The sequence below is a fragment of the Pinus tabuliformis genome, chromosome 9, assembly GCF_031772625.1.
Source record: "Pinus tabuliformis cultivar Carrire ecotype Pingquan chromosome 9, CPIR1, whole genome shotgun sequence".
Classification (NCBI taxonomy): Eukaryota; Viridiplantae; Streptophyta; class Pinopsida; order Pinales; family Pinaceae; genus Pinus; species Pinus tabuliformis.
This window is the reverse complement of record NC_142307.1, coordinates 741,296,822-741,319,566: the sequence shown is the minus strand read 5'-3', so window position 1 is coordinate 741,319,566 and position 22,745 is coordinate 741,296,822. Positions and strand designations below refer to the sequence as shown.

Genomic DNA, 22,745 nt, shown 5'->3' with positions numbered 1-22,745 from the left:
CTTTGTTTTGGTTTTTTTTTTTTATGTTTTTGGTTGGGTTTGGAATCTGGATAGCCATTGTTTATCAAAAAAATTCAATGGGTTATCAAATATTTTTGAATTGATTTGAATCTTGATGGGGTTTTTGTCATTTGATTTTTCATTTTGTTTGTTAAAATTTCTTAAATTGTAAAAAATTCCATGTGTTTTGTTATGTTACTCATGTATGTAATTTTTTTTAGCTTTTGTAAATTGTAAATTCGTAACTTGTAAATTGTAATCCTTATTTTGCCATAGGTTCACCGAATCACCATTCAACTTCAAAGTTCAAAGTTCAAAGTCAAACATGCCAAGGAAATTGGACCCTCTGTGGGAATTTGGTGAACCTGATGGAGGGATTGATAGAATAAACTTGTCTTGCAAGTTGTGTGGGCAGCATATGTCAGGGGGGCTTTACAGATTGAAGTATCACCTTACACAAATCCCTGGATTTGATGTAGGGCGTTGCACAAATACAAATCCTGAAATCATCCGAAAAGCCATGAGATCATTGGAAAATTTAGAGCACAATAGAGAGGCCAAAGCAAAAATGAAGAAGCAACTAACAAAGTCTGTGTTAGGCTCAGGGGAACAAGGAAGTGGCACTGGTTCTACTTCAGCAACAACCAACCCGGTAGCTGCCTTATCATTTTTTGTTCCTAAAACCACGGTTGGTTCATAGCCGTCTATCACTTCAATGCTTAAAAAAACTGAGAAAGAACAAGCTGACAAGTTGTTGGCCAAATTTTTCCTTTGGAGTGATATTCCTTTCAGCGTTGTAAGGAATAATCCATTTTTCCAGCCTGTTGTTGATGTTATTGCAACTGTTGGCCCAGGGTACAAAATCCCTTCATATGGTGACTTTAGAGGCTGGATTTTTCAAAATGAAAGGGTTGATTGCACCAAAAGATTGGAGGCGTTTAGGGAATCATGGGCACAAACAGGAATAGGATGCACTGTGATGTCAGATGGTTGGACTGACCAAAAGGGGAGAACTCGTATAAACTTCTTGGTTAGTTGTCCCAAGGGGACTATGTTTATGAAATCTGTTGATGCATCTGCACATATCAAAGATGCAAAAACTTTATGTGATTTGCTGGATGTGTTTATTTTGGAGGTGGGTACAGAACATGTTGTCTAAGTCATAATGGACAATGCTGCAAATTATGTTGCTGCTGGCAGGATGCTTATGGAGAGGCATCCTACTTTATTTTGGACACCTTGTGCTGCACATTGTATTGATTTGATGTTGGAGGACATAGGGAAAATTTCCTTTGTCAAAGATATTGTTGAGTCATCAAAAAGCATTACAAAATTTATATATAATCATACATCTATGCTTAGCTTGATGAGAAAATTCACCAACAACAAAGAGTTGGTGCGCCTCGCCATTACATAGTTTGCCACCAGTTTCATATCTTTTCAATCCCTCTTGAATTCTATGTGGGATGTGAAGAGAATGTTTCTTTCAGAGGAGTGGCGTGCTTTGACAATGAGCCGCAAACCAGAGGGAGAGGCCATATGCAGACTAGTTTCATACCAAGAAGACTTCTGGGCAGGAGTGTAGGGGGTGTGCACCATTACTGTACCTTTGGTAAAGGTTTTTCAATTAGTTGATGGTGAGAAGCTCGCAATGGGCTATTTGTATGAGGCCATGGACAGGGCGAAAGAATCCATTCGGGCCTACTATGATGATAAGGGAGATGAGGGGTTTCAAAGACAACTTCTCCTATGGGAAGTGATTGATGAACGATAGAACAACACACTCCATCGTCCCATTCATGTTGCAGGGATCTACCCAAACCCCGCATTTTCTTACCCATGTGGGTTCGTATTTGATGCTGAGATCATGGATGGATTCTTAACCTGTGTTCAGAGGATGGTGCGATCTCCAGCAGAACGTACAAAAATCTCCAAAGAAATTGAGACATACAAGGTGGCAGGTGGCACATTTGGCTTTGACATGCTTGTGACTGATAGGACGACTAAAATGCCAGGTATTTTTTAGTTTGTTTCAAATTTCATTCTCTCTTCAAGTTCATAACTTCATACTTTGATTCAACTTTAAAATTTCATTTTTTTGTATGTTTATTTAAAATTTTATTTGTAATTTTGTTGTAGATGCATGGTGGAGAATGTATGGTGCCAGGGTACCCCTTTTGCAAAAGCTTGCCATTCGAATCTTCAGCGAAACATGTAGCTCCTTAGGATGTGAGCGCAATTGGAGTGTATTTGAAAAAATACACAACAAGAAGCGCAATAGGTTAACACTTAAAATATTGCAATTTTCCAAATAATTTTTTGAATTCATTGAACAATATTTTTTTTATAATTATTATTTCATGATCTTTGTACAGGTTGGAGTCCCTACGACTTAATGACATGCTCTACGTCTACTACAATCTTAGATTGTGGGTGAGACAACTTGAGAGGATGCCTGATATGGAGGCCATTTCATTGGATGGAATTGACACCACTATTGCATGGAGGGTTTTGGCTGAGAGGCCTCTCATGGAGTCCACTGATGATTGGTTAGTGCAGGAGGTAGTGGAAGGGGAGGAGGAGGTGACACCACCTACTCGGGCTACCCCTCTACCAATAGAGGACGTGGTCTACCTCGTGTAGTTCCTAGTTCTTCAGCTTCTAGAGCATAGCAGAGTCCACTGCCTATTGCATTTTCTCACAAGAGGGGCAGAGAAAATCAATAGTATTAGACTTTAGTTATTTGGTTCATTTCATTGTATATGACATTATGACTCATGAGATACATTATTATATTTTTTGTTGATATTTTGAAGTTGAGTTGGGAGTCATGAGTCAGAACTTACTATTCAGGACATGATTCACCGTTATGTGTGATGTAGCACTAGAAATGATATTAAACATCTTATATATATTAGTTCTTTTATCATATTTATGTGTCAATGTATTTATTTTATGTTGTAGATGCTTTAGATATTAGAAAAATTGAAAAAAAATGAATATTTTTGTATGTTACGATTTTTTCCTATTTTTTCCCCACGCCAATAATATCCCGATAACAATTACTGCAACATTGGTTCGTATCTATTGAAAGGAAGTTTCAGTGCCATCTTAGAAAGAAAGTCTCGTTGCTATTACAGTGAGAAACTCGGATGGGGTACAATCATACTCTTGGTGCTGTTATAGTAAGATAATGCTATCATAGTAAAGGTGCTATCACAGTAAGGTGTTATCACAATTTTGGTGCTGCTACGTAACAGTCTTGGTGCAAATTCTGTCTCGGTGTAACCTTAGTAACAAGAATTCGGTGCCATAATAGTGAGAAGGTTTGTAGTAAGAAGGTCTTGGTCCCACCACAAAAATGACGTTTCAGTGTTATGAGGTCTCAGTACTATTACAATGTGACATAGATCTTGATATGCAAACACAGTGAAAGGAGGATGACTTGGTGGAGGTAATCTCTAGTCTAAGTTGTAGGGTCTTGGTCATCTCATCTTGAATCTAATGAAGGAAGAACTTTCACTGGGTTTTCCCCTAGAGTGGGGTTTTGCCCTGGCAGCGTACCTACATCTTGTGTTCTCTTTTATTTTTTGCTTTACATTAATCTTGATGATAAGAAAAGATAAATAGAAAGAACTAATAATAATAACAAAAACATCACAAGAGTACTGTCATTAATAAGGGAAATCATTTAACTACCACCTCTATGGATTTTCCAACGTTGTTTCTGAGCTATGGTCAATAGGTAGTTTGAATATCACTTGGGTGCATTTGTATTAAAGATCAAGTCCAAAGGAATTCAAAAGCATCTTGAAAGGCACAGTGAGACAATTCGGTCACTTTAGAAAATGAGTAACCATATTCAGTACAATTTCAGTGAATACATTTCAGTATTGTTATAGTGAAGGAGTTCAGATTGATTGATGATCTCTTCAATTCAGTGCAACCATAGAAAGAAAAGGTCTCGATGCCTCCACAGTGACAAAGAACTCAGACTTGTTGCCATTGAAGTGATATGATCTCGGAAAGAAGAATAACAGGGATAACAAGTTCGAATAAAGCAAATGTTTCGTTGTCATTACAAGGAGCTCAGATAGGGTGTAAAGATAATCTCTATGCTTCCACAGTTTGGTGAGATGCTCCCACAGTTCGGTGTTATGCTCCCATGCTCTCACAGTTTGCTATTATGCTTCCACATTCGATATTATTCTCCCTCAATTCGGTGTTATCACAGTGAAGAAAACTCAGTCATCACATGACTGAAGAACCAAAGTATAACACACCTTAATGAACTGTGTCATCACATAAAGAATCCGAAGTCTGTCCTATGAAAAATGAAATTGATAGTTCGAGGAGCCAGCTTGAAGAAAGGACTCTTTGAGGATCTGAGTACAAGGAACCAAGTAAGTATTGTTACTACAACAACTCTAGTAAGTCATCAAATTAGAGGTATGTAACCACAAGGTACGCATGTTCATGAGTTTTAGATTTGCAATATATCTAATATTAAATGATTCTTGCTTATAGCTAAGACTAGGATTAAGATTGTAATCCCTAGATAACTTACATCCTTATCTTCTAGGTTTACATGTAATCTAGGATGTCAAATAAAAGGTCCTACTGATGTTTGAAAGAATGAACAACTTATCATAAGATTCCTTCCTACATGATTATGTAGAAGATCTAACTTAAGAAATTAAATTATGTCCTTGGTATCACATGTTGTGCTTGTAAGTATGTACTACCAGTGTAAAGGATAATGGCTTAATACAAAGAGAACACTTCAAAGAATCCTTACCAGGTTTTCCAAGGAACATATTCAGTTATGTCTCAAACTATACACCTTACATAATTCTCTTAAAAGTTTGATCATCTTATTTTGAAGTTTGCATTACATTTCTAATATTGTTATGTCTAGCTATCTTAAATCATAATGATTCTTGCTTTGGGTGATTCATTAGTTGATAAATATACCCTCCTCATATTCTTAATTGATTTTATAGAACCCTAGATGGGTTCTCTAGAAAATCGTAACCTAAGGGTATGTTAATGTTAATGTTTGAAACCCTAAAACTGCTTAGGGTTATTGTGCAATGCTATTTGAAGTTTTGTTAATGATGTCATGTTTGGGGTTTTAGTACGACCATGAAAACCCTAACTTGTTAGGGTTGAATGATGTTTGTCTGAGATCTCGAGCATTTGAAATTTTGGAATAGTAGGGTTTGCTTTACTATGTTATGAAACCCTCGATCTTTAGGGTTTGGTTGGGTCTATAATCGAAACCCTTGTTATGTATTTAGAGTCCTAGGAATGAAACCATAGGTATGTGGTCATTTGGTTGAAACCCTAACTTGTTCTAGGTCGGTATATGTCTAACATATTAATATTACCTGACATATGATGTGCTTATGATATGCTGATAAATTCCTAGGTATGTGTTGAGCTAAGTGTTAATGGTCATAAGTCCTAGGGTTTGGAAACAAGGTCTAGTCAAAGTTTGATGTTTTAGGATGATGTTGTTTGATAAATATAGGGTTTTGCAGCTAAACCCTAGTAGTAGTTAAATTCTCTAGTATGTGTGATATGAAAATCTAGAATATATTGTTGAGATTGTGGAATTAAGAAATCTAGGGTATACATCAAACCCTAGTAGATGCTAGTCATGATGTTGGTTAAGATGTGATTGGTTTTGATTGCTGAAACTCATGTATAAAATCTAGGATATGTATGAAATCCCAGTGAGGAGTCTAACATATGAATTCTGAAAGTTGTTAGATTCATTGATCTGATTTGTTTCTAGGGTTTGCTATATGAGGGAACTTGTCATGTCATTAAAAGAATATTGAAAACCTAGATGTAATGAGTTTGATATCTTGATGAGTTGTTGATGTGATTTAGGGTTTATAACTAAATCTGGGCAAGAAGTTGAAAATGTTGAAATATAGTCTCTTGTTGATTATGTTTGTCAAGTCTAAATGCTTCGGTTGTTATAAATTTTTGATATGGCTAACTTCATGCTTCTATAATTTTGGTTGTACTTGCTATCTAAGTTGTGTAGGTACATCATCTTCAAAATGTTGAAGATGTTTGATGTGATAAGCACGATGTCAATGGTGATGGTAACTTTGATGAGAAGGATGGAAGCCATGAAAGATTCTTCGATATCGTAAAGAAGAAGTAGTACTCCCTAAGTTAAGAGGGAGCCTAGATGAAATCTCCCTAGGTTAAGAGGGAGCTTGAATGAAGAGAATCTCCCTAGGATAAGAGGATGTACATAAATGATTAGATCCTCTTTGATTTAGACGGAGTGACAAATATGGTTCTCTACTTCATGTGTCATGCACTAGACCATGACTAACAACCGTAAGTTTTAATGAAGGCCATGGGTGAGAGAAGGAAATTGGAGAATGCATTTTGAGGTGCTGCTGAAAGAAGGAAAGCTGGATTAGATTGAAGAATATGTTGCTGTATGTGAAGTAGGAAAGGAAAGTATATGATTGAGGAATATTCTGTCAAATATTCGGTTGATAGTCGTATTGAGTTGAGAATCAACATCTAGAACAACCCAATAGGTTTGTATTGTTGAAGAAAGTGTAACTAGGTCCGGTCTTTATAAATGTAATTTGGATCTTTGTACTTGTAAAAGAAAAGAAATATTATTTTTGTAAATTATAAAAATGAGTTTCTTGCTCATTACATAGGTCTAGAACATGTTGAAGTGCTATAGGAAATTGAAAGAGTTAAAGAATGTATGAAGCAACTCTTCTTGAGCGCTAGAAAAAATATATTTGAGTCATAAACAATGTCAAGTAGCCCTCCAAATGACAAGCTCCATCCTCTCTGTCACGTCGGCTTGGAAATCGAATTAAAAGGCAGTCAAGTCGTCTCAAATAATAGACACAAAGGTTCACTGACATGTTGGCTAATTATGGAGGACAAACACCTATAAATACCCCGCTAGGGTCACCACAAGAATTACAGAACTTAGAATTGTCTGAGATCTTCAGAGGTCTGTTACAAAACTCCAGTAGCACGAAAACTTTGGATAAGTACAAACCTTAAGTCTCTGCAATCTTGGATAGGTACAGGAAGGACAAAATCTCAGATCCTCTGTAATCTCAGACATCTTGCAATCTCGAATAAGGAGTAGTAACATCTTCAGTCAAGTTCAGGGTTACAGGAATCTCGGATAAGGAGCAACACGATGTTTCGGTTAGGAGAAGGGTCATGTCTCAACAGTCTCGACATAATGATAAGAAGAAGAAGCTCGATGATCCCACAATGATGCATTCTCGGCATACTAGACACAGTCATGACTTCAATAAGGTGGTAATCATATATCTCGGTGCAAATCTCATATAGTATAGAGACCTCGTTGATATGAACATGATCTCAGTGAGAGTGCAACAAGGATATAGGTGAAGAAGCAACTATGGTACAACAACGATGATCTCGTTATTATGGTAAAGTCCTCCATAAAGATGTTGCAACAATCTCAGTAATGACCTTGATAGTGCAACAGTAGTGAAGACCTCGGTGAAGCAGTAATGATGATGATGATCTCAGCAGTAAGAAAAGGATTGGTGTCTTGGTCTTGGAGTGGTCTAGGACGTCAAGGATCATGGTTTTGGTATTCGTCAATTAGAATCTCTATAAGAAGAATTTTGTGTGGGTTTTTCTCTCCAAGAGGGAGAGGTTTTGGCCCTAGTAGAAAGCCAACATTGTGTGTTCTTGTCTCTTTGTTTTTAATAGCTATTTGATGAACTAAGAAGACACACTCTAATAATAATGACAAGTAAATAAGTAAAGTTAAATAACTCACAAATAGTTATCATGCAAGAAGAATCAAATTAACTTTGTCTGCCCTAGATTCTTCAACATGTATTTGATTATGTACAAGTGAAAGTATATTATTGATTGGGGTTGTGTTTGTACATGTAAATCTCTCGAAGGTTTTTGATAGCATGCTGGTTACCGATGAGTTTGATTAGGAGAGATTTGTTGTCCTTGATCCATTGGATCAAGGGGCGATGAGGCTTTGTGAGTGAAGCATTCCCTGGTAGGACATTTGGACGACACTTTGTGTTGATCTCTAAGTCCTGAAGTTGGAAAGGTGGCGTTGGCCATTGAGCTCTGACACACACTTGGATTTTTGGGTTGATGGTTAGCAAGTAAGCCTGATGGTACCTAGAGAGGTTGAAAACTTGAGTCCATCTTAGTCCCCCCCGGATAGATTGCCTTGGTTAGGAATCTAGTTTGTGGCATTTGCGGTGCCTAAATTGTTGCGAGACCAATGGATAGATTGCCCTGGTCATGAATTTAGTCCATGGCATTACGATACCTAAACTTCTTCTTAGATGATGTGGTTAGAAATCTTCCATGTACATCTTTGGTTAAATGTAAATATGAATCCCTTCCTACTTAAGAGGGAGTGTTGGAAAATGTAACTAGGTTCGGTCTTCATAATTGTAATTGAAGTCAAAATGTAATATATTTGTCAAAAGAAAAGCAAAAATATTTTCTATTATTATTAAATTGACTTGTTAAAGCATGGGTTTCATGCTTGGGTCAATTGTCATAGGTCAAGCCTCCATTGTAGGCTTTAGGATTATTTATTTGGATCAAAGTCGATTTGTTTATTGTTCAAAGACTCCTCCATCAAGTATCCTCATGTTAGCTTCAAATAGATCATCATCATGTTGGATTCGTTCGAGTGAAATCATGTCGGTCTGATCTTAAATAAAGACACAACCTTTCATGAAATCATTTCGGCTGATTTTCAAGAAGGAAAAACTATATATACAAGCCTAGTACCTCGCATTCCACAGAGAAGAACAAGTTCGGATATCTCTGAAATGAATTTCTTATGTCACAGGATATACTCTCGGTGGAATCATAAAAGTTCGTATCTATTGAAAGGGAGTTTCGGTGCCATCTCAGAAAGAAAGTCTCGTTGCTGTTACAAGTGAGAAACTAGGATGGGGTACAAGCATACTATCATAGTAAGGTGCTATCACTCGGTGCTATCACAGTAAGGTGTGATCACAATTTCGGTGCTGCTAGATAACATAGTCTCGGTGCAAACTCTGTCTCGATGTAACCAAACTCTGTCTCGATGTAACCTTAGTGATAAGAATTTGGTGCCACAACAATGAGAAGGTTTGCAGTAAGAAGGTCTTGGTCCCACCACAAAAATGAAGTTTCGGTGTTATGAGGTCTCAATACTATTACAGTGTGACATAGATCTTGATATGCAAACACAGTGAAAGGAGGATGACTTGATGGAGGTAGTCTCGAGTCTAAGTTGTAAGGGTCTTGGTCGTCTCATCTTGAATCTGCTGAAGGAAGAACTTTGACTGGGTTTTCCCCTAGAGTGGGAATTTGCCTTGGCAGCGTGCCTACATCTTGTGTACTCTTTTATTTGTTGCTTGACATTAGTCTTGCTGATAAGAAAATATAAATCGAAAGAATTAATAATAATAACAAAAACATCACAAGATAATGTCATTAATAAGGGAAATCATTTAACTGCCACCTCTATGGATTTTCCAACACAAAGATGGATTGCACTCAAATGTTATTTTGGTTATGTGCACCCTTACATGCTCTATAAATGAGAAATTTTGCTTATTTGTGTATAAATGGTTTGGATTTATATGGACACATGATTATATGTGGGTTTCTTTAAAATTTGAATATTTTATGTGTTTTTGGTTGACCGGTCGTTTGGTCCAGTTTTTTTAATGGTTCCAGGCTGTTGGGTCTACCGCTTTGATGACCAGTCCGGTTCTGATAACATTGATAGATACACCACCAAAAGCATCGGTGATCACAACTGTGAAGACTCTTGCTAAGAAGTGATGCTAGAAGTTCAGTTTTGAGCTTTCTAGGTGTCCAATGTGACCCTGCAAGACGTCTAGTGTGGCGTGTGTGCTATCATTGTAGGAATTAATAATCAGAAGAATAGTATCCAGTATTTTTCAGTTGTAGGTGTGAAATGTTGTAACTGCAGCAGATAAGAGTTGTGATACCTTTTCTCAAAGGAGAAGTGGAGAACAACTGAAAACAAAGATAACAAATTTAATGAAGTTAAAGCTTACATTTTATTTATAGAGGTCAAGTTTGCTAATTTAAATGAGATACTTGAAAACTAGCAGGTAAGCCAGTGACAAGTGTAGAGTCAGATAGGTGGCAATCTTGGATGAAGAGTCCTGGCTAGACAACGATATTATTTGTTAAAAATTTCTTTGACGTGTTCAAAGTTCAAACAATTAGGTGGCAGATGTGACATAACAATGAATGCGAGTTAAGTGTGCAGATCACTCTTTTGAAGGATGTTACTAGATTTCTGAAAAGTGTTTAGAAAGACATCCACCATCTTATTGTTATGGTCAGGTGAGTGTTAGGAAAGACAACCACATTCTACTTGAAAGACTTCCATTCTGAACTTTGAAGCTTCCTCTGCACTTATGTTGATTCTGGTGATACAGATAATTGCACAGATTTTAATTGCCCATTTGATTGTATGGATCCATGGTAGTCTTCATTATCACAACCTGCTCTGAAAGTGCAGCTGCTTTCTCTTATAGTCACTTCTTGCCATTTAGAGTGTAATTATGTACAAACCACCACCAAAGTAAAGCTATAGGCCATAGATTAAAATTATAGAATGCCTTTATCATTGAATTGCACCAACCACATGATGCTCAAAATTCCAAATCAATTATGTGCATTGATATTTTGTTGAGTTATTTTCAGTCGACCAAATTAACGCTAGAAAATATGGTTACTCTGAATAATATGGTTACTCTGAATACCAGTGACTTACCATTTGTTATATTGAAAATTCTTACATGTACATGTACCATTTGTTAAATTGAATACTCTTACATTTACGTGTGTGCATGTGTTATGTATGCTATACCTGTGTACATGTACATGTATCATTTGTTATATTGAATACTCTTTCATGTACATATGTGTTTGTGTACACACACACACACACTTTACCTTATTTCTACAAACCAAGTGCAAATGGCAAAAGGTGTCATGCTTTCCCATTGAACTACTTTCCAGTTTTGTTAGTTTTATAATTCAAGTAAATACAAATCCTTAATTTCACTTTTCCTAGAGCTGTAGATGAACGAAAAACAAACCTGTGAACTAATGGGGTATCGAGACCTAACAATTCATTCTGAACAGAACTCACTGGTATGGCAATTCTCAACTGTGTAGCTCTAGATAGGTTGGCAAGGGTTGAGTGTGTACCACAGAGTAGTATTCTTCTTTGTCTTTTATTTTAAATTATATCATATTTGGTTTTATGTTTTCTATTTTTTGAAAAATATGTCTTGTATATTCAGAAAAATATTTACATTAGCAAAGTGAAAATGCAGAAGGGTATATACAATATGAATTATGTCCTCTTCCTCAAACAGAGATAAATTCATAATATGCTACTGCATCGAGGGATTTGGTACCCTTTATCAACAAAGCCCTTTTCACCAACAACTGTATACATACCTCAGCCTTCCACATTGAGGAGGAAGCAGACAAAGAACTGACCTCATGGTTGAAATTAGTACTACATCAGATATTCCATAGAGTAAAAGCCTAAAGGAGCTGAGATCTGCAGGCAATGCCAAATACCAATAAAGGATGTATGCACCAAATAAGTGCAATCACCCAAGAGGCCTTTGGACCCTCTCCTGAATGACTGCATACTGGTCCTGGACATACTGCCATGCTTTCCTTGCGAACTGACAGTCCCAGCACATAGGCTACTCTTGGCTTTTGGTTTGAAAGTTGTTGAGAGCAATACCATTTGAAACTGCAATCATAAGATAGTGATAATCATAAGAACTGGAGTGCATCAGAACTTGTTTAATGTTGAATGTATAATAAGGTATGAATTTTTAATTGCATGAATTTTGTGGCTGAATATACAGTTATATATACTCTGATTTCTTTTTTGCAGCCCTCAAGTCGATTTGATGAGCTTCCAGATGAACTTGATCTGTTTGGAAAAATGCCAGGATCAGCTGATGATGGGGATCCTCAGACAACTAATCTTTATGTTGGAAATTTATCACCTCAGGCAAATTTCTTTATTGGTCATACTCTGCTTATCATTTTTGAACAGCAAGTTACTCTGGGTATGATGCTGGGGCTGCTTTTGACTTGTAGGAGCTGTTTGTGGAATATTATTTATAATGGCAGGTGGATGAAAATTTCCTTCTACGAACATTTGGACGATTTGGTCCGATTGCCAGTGTCAAGATAATGTGGCCAAGAACTGAGGAGGAGCGTAGAAGGCAGCGCAATTGTGGTTTTGTTGCTTTTATGAATAGGGAAGAAGCTCAAGCAGCAAATGATGAAATGCAAGGTGAGTGCCATTTTTTATTATGATGAACTTTTGTCACTCTTTTTGTATAGCTTGGGTGTCTCTGCCTTTGTCCACCTTTTTTTTTGAAAATTTGCTTTCGCCTAAAAATGTGGCTGGTAGACTTGTGATGTCCTTCATGCATGCTACTGTTTTACAGACCAATGTTTGGGATAAAGTGGCATAGCATTTCAAGAAGAAATGCTTTTTTGAATTTTAATATATTAACTAGAGTCTAGGATGGCGATAATATTTCTCAGAACTACCTAGCAAGGTGTGTATTCAGCAAGAAATAAAATTTCATTGAGTTCTGGGTATTAGCAAGGTCTTAATATCCCAATGATGTAGGTACAGTGCTTTAATACTATGGTACTTGTACAAGTGTTTTTGTTCTCTCTTCCAACAATATGGCACTGAATAGAGTTATTGTGAGAGAGTAAACTAGAATAGAACAGATTTTTATTAAAATGTCTGTGCCCAAATGCTGTATCAGACAGAAATTTACAATTATAAACGGCCATGCCTTGCTAAAATAGGAAAGTTAAAATGTGGAAAATTTATAAAAAATATGAAGACAAAGTGAACGAGGATCGCCAGTTAAGGTTTGTCCTATGGAGGTTTCTAGGCTACTTATCTAGGGGACTCCTTTGAGGTGGCTCAGCTATTTTGGACTTTTCTCTCAGAAAATTGTCTCATAAGTGCATCATCTTGCCCATGATATCTTCAAGCTGCCCACTTTGGTTACTGTTGCTCAAATGATATCCTCTAAGCTTGATCCTTTACTTATGTGGTTGTATGCTTCACCTTGGAGTAGGAAGTGCTACTTGTCTCTATCTCTCTGAATTGCTTACTTGGCAGGTCCTGTTACGGAGCCTATTAGCAGTGTTGCTAAGGTCTTGGAAACCTGCTTGATTGCCACACATATGGCAGGCGCCCACTGTTACCTCAGCGCTAGCCCTCGCTATTTAGGCCCAACAACCTCCTAAATGACCAAGGGAGGAGTCCTAAATATAACCCCAATCAACCCCAAATAAGAATAGTGCCTTATATGGAGTTGCTTGTAGTGCATGTGTTCACTTCTCGAATTGTCTAGCTGTAAAATATATAACTGTTGCAGCAGAAAACTAAACAGAAAATTTGGTCACACTAAAATATCAAAGATATATCATGTGGCCTATGGATTTTGGTATAAAAGAAAATCCTAACCAGATGTGATTATTTTATGATCTGGGATGCTGGTTGGAAAATTACAGGTCAAAACAACATGCTGTCTTGTGTAGCCGATTGTAAAATTTGCAAAAACTGAGAACTCAGGAATAACAGTCTAATTTGCCTACAACAACCACCCTACAAGTGCCTTAACACTTCTATATTGTTATTCTAGTGGTGGAAATGGTATGAGGGTTAAAATTGAGACCTTTGGGGCCTTGTCTCAACCTAAATTGACTAAAAAAGTGGATTTTCAGCAAGCTAGAAATCACTTTTCTGATTTCTGTGTCAAACCGTTTTTGGAAAATTCACCTAGAAATTTTCATATTTAAATTAAGCCTTTAAAAGCAGTGTTGATAATATCGGTATCGGCAAAATACCGGCGAGGGTCCAGAAAACGTCTTATCGGCAATGTCGCCGAAAATATCGGCAAGCATAAAAAATGCATAATATATTCTTATTATTATTATTTTTTTAATTTTTTTTCAGATTTTTAAACATATAAAGCAATAACAACATGAAATAAAAACATTGGCACATATATATATGAAGAAAGCACTGATATATATATGATGTCAAATAGAAATGATACATCAAAGGTGATACCAAATCCTCCTGATCCCTGATCATCGTCCAATCAAGGACTCAAATGTGGAGAACCAATACAAAACAACATCACATATATAAATTTATCTCATCATCATGAGTTATATGTACCAAAACAAATAAAATTAGTAGCTATCTATCTGAAATCAGTGCCCTCTCCCCCTTTTACGGGAAAACATGATGGGCTATTTACCAGGCCTACCCCGAGCAGTAGAAGGCCCTGGCCCTGTCCCTGCACCTGATGTCAAATAATGAGTGCTAGTATGGAAATGTGCTCTCCTATATCTATAGGAGATGGTGTTGACGCTGATGCAACCACAGTCTCCTCCTCCTCCTCCTCTACCTCCTGATCCTCTTGCTGCACCTGTTCTAATGGATCATCTGGCTCTAACCATGAAGGTGACTCCTCCAAGATGGGCTCCTCAGACTCCACCCTCCACTGAGACAATACATCAATATTGTCTAAGAAAATGGCATCTGGATCCATTGGTGCTTCTATTTGCTTCACTCGAAGTCGGATATTGTAATGCACATACACTAAATCATTGAGGCATGCGAACTCCAACCTGTAAGAGTGTCAAAAAAATTAATGAGTCTTGACTCTTGACACTTGAGGGTCATAAATTAAAAATAAAAAATTACAATAAATATAATTGCGCAATTGAAGGCTGGAGCTCAAAGTTATACCTGTTGTGCTTTTTTGCGTGTATTTTCTCAAATACACTCAAATTGCGCTCACACCCTAAAGAGCTACATGTCTGACTCAAGATTATTATGGCGAATTTCTGCAAATTTGGTGCCCTTGCACCATAACTTCGCCACCAAATATCTACAACAAAATAAATAAATAAAAAAGTCAAAAGCTTAAAACATAATTAAACTTTCCAATAAAAGTTAGATAATTGAATTTTAAAAGTCTAGAATTATAAGAAAATTCTAAATTGAAAATTCTAATGTTTAATGAGTGATGACTTGTCACTTGTGTGGCATGAAGAGGGTCCTTTCCTTGATAACATCATCAAAGCCAAATAAGCCATCACAATCTCGATAAAATTCTATCTTGCGATTGATTTTGCTACAAAGCTCAAGATCAGGTACCATCCTCTAAATACAGGGATGGAGCCCTTCCATTACCTCGCCATCAAAATCAAAGCCGCATTTGTATGAAAATGTGGGGTTGAGGAAGAGTGTTGCTAAATGAATGGGTTGATGAAGGATCCCTGTCCACCGACTATCAATCACATCCCATAACATTATATGCCTATCAAGCCCAACAGGACCTTGTCTGCATAATAAGAACGAATGACCTCCTTGGCCCTATCCATGGCCTCATACAAATAAGCCATTGCAGGCTTCTCCTCATCTACCAATCTCAAAACCTTTACTATAAGTTCACTAACTGAGCATGCTTCTTCTACTCCCTACCGAAACATGTTAGATTACACCATTTTTGCAATGGCTCTCCCATCCTATCTCCTGCTGTATCTACGAACACGCCACTCATCAGTAACAAACATTTGCTTCAACTCGAACTAGCATCGAAGCAAAGACTAAAGAGTAATAAAGTTTGTGACAAAATGTGTGATTGCAGGACACCACAAGTTCTTGTTTCTAGTGTACCTCCTCATGAGGCTAAGAACAAAAGCATGGTTATAAATAAACTTGGGGATGCTCCCAGCCATATTAACCACCTCCTTGATGAAGGAGAGTTTCCCCATATCCTCAATCTGCAAATGATACAATGTGTTGCACACGGAGTCCAAAACAATGTGTGATGCCTCTCCATAAGCATCCTGCTGGTAGAGACATAATTAGTTGCATTGCTCGTTATGACTTGCACCACCTTCTACACACCAATCTTCTGAATGAACCCATCTAACAACTCACATATTGTTGCTGCATCTTTGATATGTGTTGATGCATCCACCGATTTAATAAACATGGTACCTTTAGGACAATGTAACAAGAAATTTAGAAAGGTCCTACCCTTCCTATCTGTCCAACCATCAGACATCACTGTGCATCTAGAAACTTCCCATGTTTTTTTCAACTCCGCCAATCTAGAGTTGATGTCCTGCTTTTCTGCTTGAAGAATTGGCTTCCGCAACTCCTCATATGTAGCACTTTTGTACCCTGGGCCCACAACAACAATAACATCACACATTGGCTGCAAAAATGGATTGGTTTTGGTGATGCTGAGAGGTAAGTCGCTCAACAAGAAAAGACACCTCCCCATGACTCTATCTGCTTCTTGCTTCTCCTTTAAAAAAAAAATGATTTTATGGAAGGTTGTGCTCCATGTCCTGTTCGTGGAACAAAAAACGATGACTTCGCACTAGCATTAGCAGGTGATGCCGTGGAGCCCCTCCCACTACCTTCAGCGTCAAAATCAGAAGAAGATCTCCCGAAAGATCTACCTGCACGTTCAACCTTGTTTCTTTTTGCCTCTTCTTTGTTTCTGTCTTTTTCATCAATTGCTTCAAGAGCTTTTTGTATAAGCTTCGGACTAGAAACTGTACAAATCCCAACATCATGTCCAGTGAGTCTAGCTAGATGGTATTTCAATCGCATAACCCCTCCTGTCATCCTGGTCCCACATAATTTTCATGATAGATATGCTCGATTTGTCCCACCATCAGGCTCCCCATACACCCAAAATGGGTCCAAGGCTTTTGGCATATTTGAATTTTGTAATGAGCTAACTAAAAGCTAGGGCACCAAAAAAAATTGGAATTAATGATTAAAGTTCAGTGTTCACCCATACCACCTCATTTTACAATTTTTTTTTGGCTACATTATTTGCAATGTGAATTCAATGAAAAATGACAATAAGAGGGTGCATTTGAAAGTTAGAAAAAGAAATGGAGTTTGTTATCCAAATATGGAGAAAACCCTTGCATTGGCTCATGGGCATGAAAATCATAGCAAATGGAAAAAAGAAGAAGAAGCAAAATGTTGGTAGGCAAAGAGGCAAGCAAGAATAACCCTAAATCTATCAAAAAAATCATTAACATAGGGTTTTTTAGAACATATCTATTAATGGAAGAAATGAAAATTGTCTCACTGTTCTTCAATCTTTGATCAACAAAAAATTCGTTGTTGGTGGCGATAATGGCTATTCAACCCTCAATTCCTCCTTGACAACAAGCACAATGCTCTCCCCTTCCTTCTCCATCAATCATAAAACAAAAATGAGCAAAAAAATCCTCAACGAATCAGCGAAAATATCGTGATATTTCCTCAGCGATATTTTGGCTCCATGAAAATATCGCGATATTATCATCACTGTTTAAAAGTGCCCAAAAATTGTGCAAAAATTACTTTAAATACAAGAAAATATAGATTTTAGGCACTACAGAGTAATGAGAAAAGGTTTAATGAGGGAATACTTGCTTGAATGGATGAAAGCCTCTCTGAAATTGTAGATCCCGCTTGGTACAACAAAGTAATCTTTAGATATACAAGGCCAAAAAACTAGATACAAATGTAAAATAACCTTGAAATGGAACTTGTGACTATCATTGGTTAGATTTAACAATTTGCTGAAGTTTCCATAAGATATTGCTTTGGTAGAATGATAAACAATGAAATTCAGCAATTTAAATTTTAAATAACCTAAGCTAATTACAAAAAATTAAAAGTTTGTGAATATTTTCTATGTCACAAGGTTTGTCGAACTTTAACCTTGAAGTTTGAATTTTGGCGAAGCCTTCAACTTTTTTGAGGTTCGATGAACCTCGTCAAACCTCATAGCCATTGACCAAGTCCATAGATGAAAACTCATAACCTCATGTCACAACTCAAGCTTGTAATTTATATTTTTAGTTTCCATGTTCATGATATTTTTTTTTGATGTTTACTGATGTTGATTTCTTACTATTTTATCCTATAATTCATTTTATATATATATAGATGAACCTAATGTTGAACCTCATCAAAAAATTCGAATTCAAACTAAACCTAATCATTTTTGAACCCGAACTCGAACCCGAACCATGTGACATTGGATATTTTGAATAGAAAATTGTTGTTGGATATACTTATACCCTCTAAATACCTCACCCCTTGTCGAAGTTTGAAGTTGATACCCTCTTCAGTCAATACAGCCGGTTGAACTCAAGGGAGTGGGTTTGGTCTTGAGGAAAAGTCGCCCCCAATATTGACATAACTCTCTTGGTGACTTTCGAATTCACCTAGGAGTGCCCTCTCTCAAAGTGGCATCTTCAATCTTCAACTCTTGTGTGTGATGAATACAAGATCGTGAAAAAATCAAAGCTCTTCTCTATGTTGGAATTTTGGGTAGCTGGGAAGGTATTTTCGTGAGGCAAAACCCACCAAAAAGAAGTTTGTTGGACGATTTACCCAAAAGTGGGGTTTTGGATCCATGATGTGGGTTTAGGTCCAAAATAGATAATTTTTAATTCTAAAGGGTTGAGAGGCTAAAACCTAAGTTGTTATGGTTTCCTAAATGACCCAAGGGAAAATGATAAATAGAGGAGAAACAAGGAGAGGATCATTGTGTGCAAGAGAGATGTGATTTCTCTTGTGCTAGGAGTGCTGAGTTTTGGTCATGGAGGCCAAGATTATCCTTGGGAGAAGATTTTAGCTCTTGTTCTATGAGGCCAGTAAAAGATCAACATGAGAATCAAAGTCTTGGAGGGCTGGAGATTAGACCTAGTTGGGTTAGGGCTTGCACTAAGCCAAAAAACAAGATTCGTCCAAGTTGTTGAACGAGGCCAAGTGCCTCGACTTATGTGAACAAGGGTTCTATGGAAGGCCTAGGGTAGGTTGAAGGGTTTATATGAGTGTGAATAGTACCACATTGCAAATTGTCTTGTGAAGATCAATCGCCCTACTGAAAACGCTGTAGATCTAAGGAGGACACTTTTTTTTAGGGCCAAATATCTCTCTAAGTCTGATCTGCTAGAGTATTGTTAATTTATGGTATATTCTATGCTTAGTGCAATTTACTTCAATTTCTTCTTATTAGCCCCTGTTTAGCAATCACATAAACATAGTAAAATGCAGATAAAACATTAATAGATTGATAGAAAACAAGCCAAGACAAGAGACACCAGATGTGGCAGCTAACCAGGGACAAACCCCAATGCGGGGAAACCCTTTGATCAATTCTTCCTTAATCTTCAATAGTTCAGCAGAGAGAAATAATACAAATTCATAAATCTGTAATTTTATGACAGCAACAACAAACCCTAACCAACAAAGTCAAATTTGGGCAAACAAGATGAAATTGACCTTCAATATGTTTGGTCGATTTCCTGGTCATCTATTCGTCCAACAGCAAGAAGAAGCAACCCATAAACAACCTCAAAAACACATAGATTGCAGTTACTTGAAGTCAACCTGATGCCCCAAACTAGGGCAGTCAACACTGGTCAAACGAAAGGTCAGATTGCCTCGGTTTGCATGCCAAAATTGCGGCCTGACTAGGGGAGGCTGCCACACCAAAACTGCACTCCTGAAAGTCAATGCTTGGTCATTGCTGTCCAAAACGCCTTGCTACAGCGTCTGCGTCCTCCTTCCTTGCCCTACTGTGTCCTCTTTGTTCCCATGTGTGAGCTTCTCTTCCTTGTGTGTATACCTAATCAGCTAAGGAGAGAGGAATGTATGAGAGATGAGATGAGTAATGACTCAACCTCACTTGTATTTATATGATATGCTGGGCATGTGTGCCACACATTTAGCTGCTGGCCGACATTGACAATTTGTCAAGTAAATATAAATAAATTCATATCTCCATAAATACTTGTCGGAATCAGATGATCATTAGATCAATCCTACACCTCTCGATGAGAGGAATCAAGGAACAATATCAGCTGCCATAAATAAAATGACGCACATGGAGTTTGGCCCTAGTTGCCAATTTTAACACTCTCTCTCAACTAGGGATAACTTCATATGCTAATTTGTCTGATCGTCGATACTATCTCTGCCATCAAATGCACTGCACTGCACTTCACTGTTCTGCTCTGCCCTACTGAACTACGAAGAAGAAGAAATGATTAAGGATGTATCATACCATCCTCCACTGACTCGAAGTCAGTCCCAAAGAGTGTGTCATACCACTCTCACTGATCCCAGATCAATGGAGGTCATTCTAGCATAGGAAGTACGGTTGACACAACGAGGCGTCCATCGATAGTACTACTATGGTCCCTAACCCCATTTCCCTACTCATTGATTAGATGAGAGGTACTTCCCATGAGTTCCAGACTGCATGGGTAGGATGCCTCGATAGGAGAACTAATCATCCTGTCCATAAGTCGCCACGACGTATCACTGGAGAAGGTTGAACCTTTCACCCTGTACATAGCGCACCACTAGGGGAGGGTGAGTCGCCCTGTGGTCGCATGTCACTCCAAGAAGTACCAGGGGAGGGTGAGTCGCCCTGTGGTCGCATGTCACTCCAAGAAGTACCCCAAGCCCCCGGGAGCTCCGCGAGCTCAATGTATGCATCATACACGACCCTCATAAGAGGGTCTCTGAATGACACCAAGTCGTTCTCAGATTGTCAAGGATTTGATCTTTCCCAGGGGCTTCTTCAAAATGTCGGCGACCTGCACATCTATACCTATTACCAATATGTTGGAGCCTTATTGCTCCACATTGCACCATATCCCATATATACTTGTACCTGATATCGATATGCTTGGAGCGATCATGAAATACAGGATTCTCTGATAAACGAATCTTGCTCTAGTTGTCACACAGGATCACGGTAATATCCAATGTAAATCCAAACAGCTCACTGAAGAGCTTTCGCAACCAGACCGCCTCACAAGAGGCCATACTCGCAACAATGTACTCTGCCTCAGTGGTGCTCAAAGCCACCGACTTCTACTTCCTTCTCATCCAGGACATTGAGGCAAATCCCAAAGAGAAACAACACCGGGAAGTGCTCTTTCGGTCCACCACACAACCTGCCCAATCAACATCGATATATCCATGTGGTCTCACATCTTCGGTAGTGTATCTCAACCCATGAGTGATTGTGCCATAAAGGTATCTCAACAGATTCTTGGCACCAATCCAATGTGTCTGGTGAGGCTCAACCATACGTTGACTCAACATGTTGACTGCAAAACATGTATCCGGACGGGAGTTCAGCAAGAACATCAATGCTCCGATGAGTTGACGATACTCGGTAGCATTTTGCAAAATAGGTCCGACAACATTACCGCTTAACTTCTTGAAGTGAAGCTCCATCGAGGTAGTCACGGGCTTGCAGTCCACCATACCGAATCTCTCCAATATCTTCACCACATATTTTCCTTGAGATAGGAAAATTTGCCCTGGCTTCTGCCAGACTTCTATTCCTAGGAAATAGTGCATCAGTCATAGGCCCTTGATCTCAAATTCGGAAGCCAACTCCCTCTTACATTTATGAATGAGAGGGTCTACACCTGTAAGAAAGAGGTCGTCAACGTACAACATGTAAAAATTTCTGTTTTCCCACCCCGGTTTTCAGTTTCTCCTTATTTCTCCCATGTAGTTAAATGCCCATTCCCATAACCATACATTTAACAGACTGAAAAAAATAAATATTGCTGGAAACACAAATTCTGGAAATTTTTCAGAATGCTGGAAATTGCAGAATTAAAAATCAGCAATCAAAAACAGCCATTAAAACACTGATATTTTTAGTCAACTTGACCCTGGAAAAACCCCCTACAACTCTTGGGGAAAACCAGTTTGAGAGCGCTTCTTTATTTCTGAAAATTGCCTTTTTACAGTGAGAATTATTCAGCAAAAAATCAGCAAGCAAATTTACAACTTATCTCCTTTCCCGTGCCTCACAACAATCTGGAAATTACAGCAAACAGGACAACAATAAATGCTGTACGGCCTTCGTTTTGTGTGCAAAAAAATCAGCAAACTGCTCCTCGATTTTTGTGCAAAAATCTGCCTTTCACTATGTGCTGAATCAGCTGTACAAATCTGCTCAACTGCTGCCTTGGAATGTGTGCCAAGTTGTTGTCTCCTTCTCCCTGCTCAGAAATCTCTCTTGCTCTCCTTCTCCCAATCTGCTCATGAAAGAATGAATGACCTTTTCCTCCTTTTCCTCCTTTAATATAACTCCAAGTGACTTTTGGGTGATCCAAGTGACTTTTGGGTGATCTCTAAATCCAATGGCTGAAATAGATTTAGATCAATGGTTGAGATTAAATGCTCATTTAAATCTCACTTTCTATTTTTTAATTCACCCCACTTTAATAAAGACCCACTTAGTCATTTATTTCCAAAGTCACTTTTCCTTTCTAATTTTTCATTTACTTTAAAATTAGACTTAGTAACTTTATCACTTAAAGTCACTTTTAAATTAGATTTAACTTTATAAAATTATGAAGTCACTTTAGGAGAAAAATTAAATTCTTTTGGACACTTTTCCCTAGGCCAAAGATCAAAGCCTAAGGGAAACCACCTGTCCTCCGGTACCAAATTTCAACACTCCCTCTTACCGAGGAAGGTGTTCCTCACCACACCCATCTTGTCTCTGAAGTAGACATGCTTGCCCCGTGGTAAGGCT

The 22,745-nt window shown here is 37.9% G+C and overlaps 1 protein-coding gene across 4 annotated transcripts in view; it reads left to right on the top strand.

Annotated features, from left to right (window-relative positions):
• LOC149150832 (protein RRC1-like) overlaps positions 1–22,745 on the top strand; it is a 235,550-nt gene that overhangs the window by 102,450 nt on the left and 110,355 nt on the right. For all 4 annotated transcript variants that reach the window (XM_089445554.1, XM_089445553.1, XM_089445552.1 and 1 more), the window contains exons 4-5: positions 11,978–12,097; positions 12,220–12,385. In XM_089445554.1, coding sequence (XP_089301680.1) covers positions 11,978–12,097; positions 12,220–12,385 — 286 coding nt within the window. The remainder of the gene's footprint in view (positions 1–11,977; positions 12,098–12,219; positions 12,386–22,745) is intronic.